The following is a 10,170-nucleotide window of genomic DNA, read 5'->3' as shown; positions in this document are numbered from 1 at the left end:
GTAGAAGGTCTGAAAGGAAAACGCTGCACTTCTGCGGAGGAGTCTGCAGCTGCACGGCTTTTACAGATTCAGTCCGTTGCAGGTGGGAGCACTCACTGCGCGCAGTGGGGTTCCGAACCGCGTGACACATTAAATCACCGACCAGGGGCATGTCAGTCACGTGGCTCTGCGCTGTGGAGCGAAATCCACGGAGACTCGGGGAGAGCGCGCCAACTCCAGACTGATTCGAACCCACGCCCGACCCGTCCTGTGCTCAGTTATTAAGCGACTAGAAGTTTCCACTGCGAGTGGTCCGTCACACGGGACCGACGGTAGGACATTGGCCACTAAACTGTTGAGCTGCTCGAGTCACGTGTTTAAAACAGTCCATAAAATTGTTGTAGTTACTGAATAAAGTTATTAGTAACAGTTTCATCAGGCAGGATCAGTTCAAAAGTTGAAAGTAGGACTCGTTCATCAGTAAAAAAGTCGATCAATTCGGTGTCCTGTGTGAATTAGAACTTGGAAGCCGCGCTGCACGTTTCATACACATACGATACGGTATTTTTGCAGTATTTTACAGTACTTTGCTTTTACTTTCCGCGTTTTCACGTGTTTCTGCGCGCGGCGACCGACATAAACACGTTTCCAAAGGTGAGATGAACTCGTCGCAAGAAAACGACTTAACACCTTATGTGTTTGTCTTCTAAAAAGTGAATCAACCATGTGCATGTAAGGTAATTATGTTCAACTGTAATAACTGCTTTTTACAGTGAAACGGAGCCTTATTCGGGGGCCGCGCGCAGGTTTCTCATCATCGTAATGTTACACGTAAAAAAATGGACGTTACTAGAGACTCGTAAGGATGTCGTACTTAAGATTCATCGGGCACTTTGTTGCACTCATCATGTCACAAGCTATTCTCTCCCATCTTGACAGGTTTCCCTCCTCGCTTCAGGACCCCCCCCGACAGTACAGTTACAGTAGAGTTGATTTTCTCTTCCCAGCGAACGTTGCCATCTGCTGGATGGACAGAAAACATTGTGAACTAACTTTTAAAAAGGTTCTACTGGTCTGTTCCATTCACGGTGGTTGAAAACATTCAAAAGAGCAAAAAGTAAAATATGTATCTAATTTGTGTGTATATATACACACGCACACATTCTGGACAAACCATTTGTTCACAAGGCTTTTGAAATATCTAACACATGTAATATATGCCAAACCAAGAATGAGTAATTGTCCCTTAGACATTTAAGCATGTAGCCACTGAACTCGTTTTAGCTGTGGTAAATCAAGAGAGAAACACGAACAACAGTAAGAATTTATTATTTCACAACCAATAAAATTTATTCAATTATATATTACAAATATGTACATTTTGTAACAATATTAAAATAGACATTTTTAGAACCATTGTTCAAAGGCATTGTGTTGTAAAAATAGGTTTTGTTGTGAACTCACATTGAACTGTAAAAGTAACATTTCTCTGTAGAGAAGCCACATTGAGTATTATCTTTAAATGTGCGTAAGACTCAACAGACGACACAAAGAAGAGGCTTCAGAGTTCTGCACAGGGATGAAATGATAGAGAAGCTAGAACACCTAAAAAAATTTCACTACAAACAATGGCACAACCTTTCAGAAAGGAAGGACAAACCTGCAACACATGCACAGCATTGCGCTCACAAGTCAAAGAAAGCACCTGCTGAGGGGACACGTGGGGAGCAAGAGAACAGAACAAAGTTCAAACACATGCTCAAGAATTAGCCAGGAACAAACAAGAGGACAGAGAAATATAAAAACCCTCAACTTTGGTCCATTAAAACAGACAAAACAAGTTTACAATCAAAATATCTATCTTTGTCTTTTTTTTTTTTTTTTTTTTTTTTTTACAAATTAAAAATAATTACATGACTATTTACAAATGCACAATCTGTATGTATAAAATAAATAAAAAAAAATAAAAGCACAATCTGTACAAGTATGAACACAGTTAAAAATCAGTTTGATATTTAAATGCTCTTGTATACTTTCCACTCCAATGTGAAGAGCTGGCACAACTGCCAGGTCTGTCTTCTGCATGCTTTCTTTGGGCATCTCGGGTCCCAGCACTGCCTGTCTGTGGGTTTGTACCACGTGATAAGTGCCCTTCCTACATGAGCGCCATTTATTTCCTGTACTGAGACCTGCAAAGCCCTGCCTCACCTGCCGGTGGCTGGGGATGATCGCTGGCCCCTGTGTGCGAAGTGCAGGAACGGTCTGCATTCCAGGTTTTTCTTTAAGAGCTCTGGAAAAGGAGGCTTCCTTCAGGGTAAGTGCTATACTTTACCCAGCTTTCTGTCCTTGAGGACATGAAGAGCTGGGCAGGAGGGAAACATGCTCCTCTGCAGCACATCATATTGGGGTGAGATCAAAGTCATCGTTGACATCAACCAGGGGGATGTAGAACTCCGGAATCTCGAATATGCTGGTGGACTTGTAGGTGGCTGGGTCGAGTTCCTGCAGCTTCAGCTGCCACTCAAGCCGCTGAACCGCGTTGAGCGCCGCTGCTTCGTGCTGCTGGCGCATTAAGAGGCGGGTCTGCAGAGGGAAGAGGGGTACGAGACTCCCATGAACACAACAGTCAGCTGTCAGTCTTTTCCCCTTTGGCGGAGTGAACCTCAAATGATACGTACAGTATGTACATCTGCGGTCATATTATCTGCACACGTAGCAGAAGTTAGATCAGACTCAACATTAACTTTTAAAAAAAATCCAACAGAATTTTTCATAACCTTAACCCACTCAAGCTCACGGCTACCGCTTTCAGTCAGATACATCAAGCACTCCTTCAGCAACCCAGAGAGAAACGGACAGTTCGCCCATTGGGTGGCCACTTCACAAAGTGTGAGAATGTGCATTGCCACCAAAGTGTCCGATGAAATTTCACATCCACATGCATCTTTGTTATTTTCTTAAAAGGAATGTCAGACACCTTATGCTAAAATCACAGCTGAAGTTCAAATTACTGTTTTTGGTGTAAGAAGCCATGGATGGGGACAGTGAACTCCTCACAAAGAATGCAAGCAACACTGATTTACACTGCAAATGTGATTATTATGAAATGTCCTTCACTTCCTGAGAGAGACAGAAGAAGTTGTTGACATTCTAGTGCATGTCTACCCAGGGTTACAGACATTTTTTTCTTTTTTTAAGAACTGTATTACAGAGCTGGGTCCCTCACACACTTTAGTTTGCCTACAGGGATAAGTGTTGGAAGCCTAATCACACTTTCAATACGATACCAGTGTTTCTCACCTTCAGTTTGTCAAACTTGTCATCAACATCCTGGAGCCAAGACATGAACTGCCTAGCATTGAACCTGTCCCGGACAGATGTTTTGCCATCATCTCCCTAAGAAGAGGATAAGTAACAAAGTAACATTTAAACCAGAATGAATAAGAGAAAGTGAGAGACACTTTCCTATGAGTCACATCATCTGCAAAGAAATTACAAGAGAATGAGAAAGAAATCCATCAGGTAACCTGAATACCTGGGCATCCTGGGGCATATTGTAAACTTCAGCATCAAGCAAAACTGTGCAGGCACTGAACGGAAGGGTCTGATTGGCTAGTGTTCTTGCTGCACGATAATGGACACGTAAAACCTCTTGTTCGTTTGATACAATTAATTTTTCCTGAAGGAAGAAAAACAGACATTGGCGTAAGCAAATATAGAAGAAGAAACTTGGTGTACTACATTTAAATGAGTAAGGCAGAGCTTCCACTTGAAATGCTAATTTTACATGTAAGCAGAACCTGAAACTAGGCATGTTATAGAAGAAGAAGTGCAAAAATTTATTGGTTCTACATGCCCGTTCAATGCTGTGTTGCAGACGCAGCTTCATGCGAACAACCTCTTGCTGCTTGAACATCTCCTTCAGTGGCTCAGGCAATGAAGGAGGAGGTGTTATCTGTTGTCGAGGGCAAAATAGAATACATTGTGCACCAAGCCATCGACCCCCAATAAATTTAGGCAATATGTGAAAATTCACTCTTGGTAATATTCTAACAGCAGCAGCTATTTTGTTATAAAAGGGTCTTAACTTACAGTTGGAATACAAAGCTTGCTCAGAGGGTTTCCATCCAGGAGATAAGATCCATTGAAGGTCACATACTCATCATAATACTGTGGTGCTTGGGGAATGACGCTGCACAACACTTTCCGCTTCTCCTCAATCTTCTTGCGGATGTGCAAGAATTCGTAGTAAGGGTTGGCCCTCTCAGTCTGGTATGGTTGGATCTCCTCCAACTTGAGCGAGTCCACAATAGCAGCCAAGGACTGCTGGCTTTTCTCCTTGGCCTGCTGGGTAGTGGGGCCAGCTTGTACAGGTTGGGGTACTCGGGGCATCTTCCTCTTCCGTGGGTGATGCAGCTGCACATCTTCATCCTCTGACAGGCGGACCTTAGCTCTAGTCCCTGAAGAATCAGAGTCCCCATCTCCTGGCACTGGAGAAGAGCCACCTGAGGAAGTGTTAATGTGCTCTGCCTGGAGATCCACTTGGGCACTGTGCAGTTCCCCAGTGGTCGTATCCTTGCGTGGATGGTAAAGTTTTTCCTCGGGTGCACTGTGGTCAGTAATCAGCTCTTCCCCTGACTCAACCTTTATTATTTCACCTGTGGGTTGTATGACACTGCTGCCTTCAGTTGGAGGTCTTACCTTCTCTGCCACCTCCACACTGCTGCCCTTTTCCAAGCCACTGGAAACAGCTGTTATTTCATTTTTATGTTCAGAATCGGAGTAGCCAGTCTCTGGTGTACAAGACGCAGGAAAGATGCAATCAAGTCTGTCCGGCAGAGGAGCATCGCAGGTTTCTGTAGGTACTGCTGAGGGTTTTGGTGTTTTAGTGTCTTTTGAGCCTGCATCTGTGACCTCCACGTCCACATCCTCTTCAGTGTGTTTGGCCTCAGTAATACCCACCTTGAAATTAAGGGCAGAGTCATCTAAACTGCCATCCATCCTCTGTGAGATAATGCAGAGAGGAGCAATGGAAGGCTTGGCACTGCTGCTGGCCCATTCATCCCTGGAGCTTTCAATCATCTTATGTTCCTCCACTTTGCATTCTGGAATGGACAGAGCAGTCTCACCTGTGGACTTGTCTTTTTGCTCAGGGACTAAAGGTAAATCAACTTCAGTTTTTTGTGACATGTCAAGGTTGGACTCTGCGTGGACATCCCACTGTTTCTTGTAAGAATCTAAGGATACTTTGGCATTAGTGGACAGAAGCTGATGAGACAAAGATGATGACGATGTTCCTGATGTGTCCGTAGACAGATAATCCTTTGTTTCCTTCTTGTTACATTCAGAGGCAGACTTTCTACTATCGTTTTCCATTCTGGTGTCATCCACCTGTACACACTGTGTGCTCCTGTCTAATAGAGGGTCAGAGACGTGTGGTCTTTTTGAATCTAGAGCGGACAGCTGCGTACCTTCAGCGTGTAAAAGAGCAGGCTGATGGCCAGTTTTTTCACTTAAATCCTTTATCACAGTGTCACTGTTCCTTGAGAGCGGCAGCAGCCGAGCACCGGTAACATTCCCCTCGCTGCCATTTTCGGATGGATTTTCACTGTCAGAGCTGCCATTACTTCGACTCAGATGTAGCAAACCCTGATTGCTATTGCTCTGTGGAGGAGGAGCCACTACTCCTTCAGGCTGAGGACACCTCACACTTTCACTGCTTAAATGTGCGTGCACGCCGGGCCGGCTGGAATCCTCACACAGCCTACTGTCAGCAGAAGGTTTAGAGTCTTCATCCAGAATAGATCTCAGGTATGGGGTGGTGTGTCTACCAGAAGCTGACATCTTGTTGCGTTGCAAAGCATCAAAAAGACCATCGGTTTCTTTTTCATGGATGGCAGGTGACCGGATAGCATGCACTGCATTAGATGACTGTGAAAGTGATGGCTGAGAATCAGAACCTTCCACTGTAAAATCTGAGTCATACTCGCTTAAGGGTCTTGGTGTAAGTGCAGGTGTTTGGCAAGAGTCCTCTGAGCTAGCCATTGAAATCATGGACACCGACCTGGATATGAGACCACCCCTCTCACTTTCTGGCCTGGGGGACCTGCTTAGGTTGTTATCAAGACTGGGGCCTTGCTTTCCAGTATAGGACAGGCCCTTGGCATCCAAAGAGAAGGATCTAGTGCTGGTGGCATCTTTCAGTACCTTTTCTCGGGCGTGACTCTCCGATACCTCAGAGCTCTTGGAACGCTGTAAGTCTTTGCTGAGGCAAATCTCTCCTGCAGAGTTCTTTACCTTGTCCTTGGTCTTTAGCTTACCTTGCTCCAGCCCAGGTCGCTGCTTCATCCTTTCTCTCTCTTTCTGCTTGATTTTTTCCATGTGCTTCTTGTGCCACAGTTCAATTTCCTGGTCTTTAAGGCTCAGCATTCGCTCAAAGCTGGTCTGCATGAGATCATCATTGACAAGTCTTTTTTCTTTAGGACGGACATCTTTGGTGGCAGGTAATGATTTAGCTTTACTCTTGTCAGCCTCCACTGTGTTTATGTTTGACTTGGTTGACCTGGCCTGTTGAGACTTGTCCTTGTATCGGTCTCGATCCCTGTCCCTGTGCCTGTCAGCATCTCTGTCCCGTTCCCTCCTGTCCTTTTCTGGTGTTTTTGGAACATCATCCTTCAGCTTTGCAATGGCAGTCTTGTCATGGAACATCTTACTACTTTCGGATAAGCTGCTCTTTCTGTCTTCCAAGAGCAATTTCAAATTTGAGCTGGAACTTGTTGCTTCTTTTGGCTTTTCTTTTTTCTTTTTGTCCCACTCCTTCTCTCTCTCTTTCATTCTGTCAGGCTTGCTATGATCCCCAGCTTTCTCTAAGGTTTTCATTTTCTTTTCTGTGCCCATTTTTTCTTTGTCTCTGTTATCCCCAGGACACCGGTCCTTCTCCTGCTTCTCTTTGTCATTCTTTCTGTCTGTCTTGTCCTTACTTCTCTTGTTTTCTTCTGGCTTCTTTGACATCAAGATAGCTTTCAGCTTTTCACTCTCCTTGTGTTTATTCTCTCCACCAGAATGGGAGGAGGTGGTGGTTGTCTTTTCTCTTTCTTTCCATCGATCTGTAAAATTATGCACTTCAGATTTGTCTTGCAAGTGCTCAGTTTTGATCTTCTTCTCTTTCTCCAAATGCCTTTTATCCATCTTTTCATTTTCCTTCTCTTTTCCTAGGAGTCTCCTCTCTGTTTTTTCACGACAAACTTTCTCTGGAGAGTCCAGCTGTTCTTGATCAGCATCATTCTCAGTAACAGGCTGGTCCTCTGGCTCTTCTTTCATGACTGCAGTGTAGAGGGATTCGTCAGGTCCCTCATCTGTGACATAGTTGCTTGTCTTCTCTTCCCGTTCACTCAGTCTAGCCTTTTCATCTTTACATGAGGACTCCTTCTCCTTCTTTAAAGATTTGTCTTTCTCCCATTCTTCCTTTTGCCGCTTCTCTTTACTGCTGGTATGTTTTTCTCGACCTGTTCGTTCCTCTTTCGCAGGCGATGCATCTGCCATCTTTTTTGGAGAAGAACTTTCGTGCGTCTCCGTTTTCCCCGAAGGAGGTTCCTCATTTTCATCACTTTTAAAAAAGTTCTCCTTCCAGAACTCCCGGTCAAATTCTAGATTCCTATGGCCATCTTTCTTCAGTTCTTTCTGTCGGTGCTTGTCCTTCTCCATTTCATATTCCTTTTTATGCTTATCTTTCCCCTTGTGTTTCAATTTATGTTTTTTGAGGACCTTGCCATCTTTGTCAGTCTTTCGTAAAGCTCCTTCAGCATTGTCCAAACTGACTGCATCCTTGTAAGGACTGGAGCTCCTGTCATCTGCGTCTAAGCATAGATCTCTCTGGTGATGCTTACTTTTCTCCTTGTGCTTGAAGCCTTTGCTGCTGGAGCTCTCTGTGGCACAGTCCTCTGCATAGTGATCATATTTACCAGAGTCAACCTGACAGGAAGCATCTCCAAGTGAGACACACGTTTTAGCGTTTTCTTGTTTAAGAGGGGCCGACTGTTTGTCAGTCAAGCTGTGATTGAGCTTGGGAGATTTCACAGATGATAAATGGAAGAGGTGAACAGAGGAGTCGTCCTTGGGGCTGAAAGACATTTTAAAAGAATCTTCCTCTCTGCCTTTCTCTGGGGTCTCCAACCCTGCTACTGTGGAAGAAAAGAATGGCGCCTTACTGTTCTCTTTCCCATCTTCTTTCACTTCTTGATTTTCCTTATTTTTGCTCAAATTTTTATACTTTTTCTTGACCTTTCCCTTCTCTTTATGCTCTGTAACAAGCTCTTTTTTAGGCTTGGCATCAGGCTTGTGCCCTTCAGCAGTGGCAGAAGATGTGGGAGAGGACTTCCTCTCAACAGGGGTTTCAGTGTCATCGCCAGAGCTCTCTGAGCTACAGTACAGAATACGGGAAGGCTTTTGCTTTTTTGACTTGGAGGCAGGTGGATTAATCTTGTCCTGTTTGGTTACCAAATGGTTCCTGTCCTTCTCGTCCTTCTCTCGCTGGCGCAACTCTCTCCTGAGAATATGTCTGTCATTAAGGGCTTTGCTCAGGTCTACTTCCTCCTCATCGTCCTTGAATTCATATTCATCTAGTCCAGATGCAGACGCTGGTGTTTTGACCGAACTGGTCTGTTTGTTATCGGAGTCCTTTTCACCATCTGAATATTCCATGTTGTCATCAACACTGGAGGGATTCACAGATGCAGGGTCCTCTGATTCTGTTGCAGTAAAAGTAAACAATAAGTTATATTTAATGAGAGTTACTCTAATTTCAGTTGTTAATTTAAAATTGACACTAAATTTAAATTGATGTGAGCCCACCTGAAGAACTGTCATCTGGATCAGATAGTGGCACCTCGCCTTTGAGCAACTGCTCCACCTCCTGGGAGTCTGCAACATCTACTGGACGTTCCCCACGTTTGTTGGCCTGGAAGGCATTTCCTCCATGTCGCAACAGCAGCTTCACAATCTAAAGGGGAGAAGTGAGGCCAAGAGAGAAACCCACATCATGGTCCAATTCATTTAATGCTCAACTACAGAGATGGATGGATGGATAGATATTTTATTGATCCCCAGGAGGAAATTCAATACATGGAAGCAGTACAAAATTACATGGAAGTACAGAGGAAAAACTTTCACATTTTTCGATGTTAACAGATACAGCATGAGATTCATGCAAACAGATAGATAACGTTTGTTTTGTATTAATCATTTTGAGACTCAAATAAGCCAGACTGCAGATCTTTTAGTTGGTGCAAACTGAAAACATAACAATTAGTACTACAGAAGGACATTCCATGGATCACTACGTTTCATATTTACTACGTATTAAATCTTCACCAAAGGTAAACATAATTTACTAAAATTCATACATCCTTGTGCCCACTGCTGGATGCGTCGTGTAGTGGAGTGTCATCATCCAGCCCCTGCGTGTTAACCTCTGCACCTGCTGCAATCAGCACTTTGGCCACATCATAATAGCCAAGGTTACATGCTTCATGAAGAGGAGTCCAGCCTGGGAAACAAAAGAGTGAAATAAAAAACATTTAATTGCATGCATAAATATGTAGATGTAAGGGGTTTTAAAAAAAATCAGTTCTATATTTCATACTACATAATTAATGCCAGTTGTTTTCTACACAGTATGTTAAGCATGTTGAGATTTATTTAAAAAATCTTTACCTGCAAAGTCTTTGACATTGACATCAGCTCCCAAGCTGATGAGCTCTCGGACCTGTTTGGCATCCCCTCGGATGGCGGCCATGTGCAGCGGGGTCTCTCCGCGTTCATTCCTCTTGTTGACTTTATCCTTCTGCCGCGATGAGGTGCTGCTGGCAATCTTTTTCTGCACTGTGGGTGCCTGCGAGGGGTGGTTAGGGGTGGTGTCTGATCCATTGTGGGCGGGTGGGTGTGGGGGTAGCAGGAAGAAGGAGAGGCAGGCAGGTACAATGCCATCAAACATACAGTCTTCACAGAGCACAAAATACTAATCACAGCCCTGGAATTACAGCAGGACTGATGACTACAAAGAATACTTACAAATACCACAAATAAAGAAAGTGATAAGTACACCTGAATTGTATGAGAAGCATAAGTAACTTTTTCCACTTGCAAGCAAAATAACTCCAAAGTAACACTACTTGCTCTTGAAGGTATAATGAG

The 10,170-nt window shown here is 43.9% G+C and overlaps 1 protein-coding gene across 4 annotated transcripts in view; it reads right to left on the bottom strand.

The window, feature by feature from the left end:
• Positions 1-1,847: 1,847 nt before the first annotated feature.
• ankrd12 (ankyrin repeat domain 12) overlaps positions 1,848-10,170 on the bottom strand; it is a 37,224-nt gene continuing 28,901 nt past the window's right edge. For all 4 annotated transcript variants that reach the window (XM_018745133.2, XM_018745135.2, XM_018745136.2 and 1 more), the window contains 8 exons: positions 9,691-9,894; positions 9,381-9,523; positions 8,830-8,977; positions 4,072-8,726; positions 3,836-3,934; positions 3,515-3,658; positions 3,280-3,375; positions 1,848-2,562 (listed from right to left, as the gene is read on the bottom strand). In XM_018745133.2, coding sequence (XP_018600649.2) covers positions 2,377-2,562; positions 3,280-3,375; positions 3,515-3,658; positions 3,836-3,934; positions 4,072-8,726; positions 8,830-8,977; positions 9,381-9,523; positions 9,691-9,894 — 5,675 coding nt within the window. In that variant the 3' untranslated portion in view covers positions 1,848-2,376. The remainder of the gene's footprint in view (positions 2,563-3,279; positions 3,376-3,514; positions 3,659-3,835; positions 3,935-4,071; positions 8,727-8,829; positions 8,978-9,380; positions 9,524-9,690; positions 9,895-10,170) is intronic.

The sequence above is a fragment of the Scleropages formosus genome, chromosome 7, assembly GCF_900964775.1.
Source record: "Scleropages formosus chromosome 7, fSclFor1.1, whole genome shotgun sequence".
NCBI lineage: Eukaryota > Metazoa > Chordata > Actinopteri > Osteoglossiformes > Osteoglossidae > Scleropages > Scleropages formosus.
This window is presented reverse-complemented; position numbering and strand designations above follow the sequence as displayed.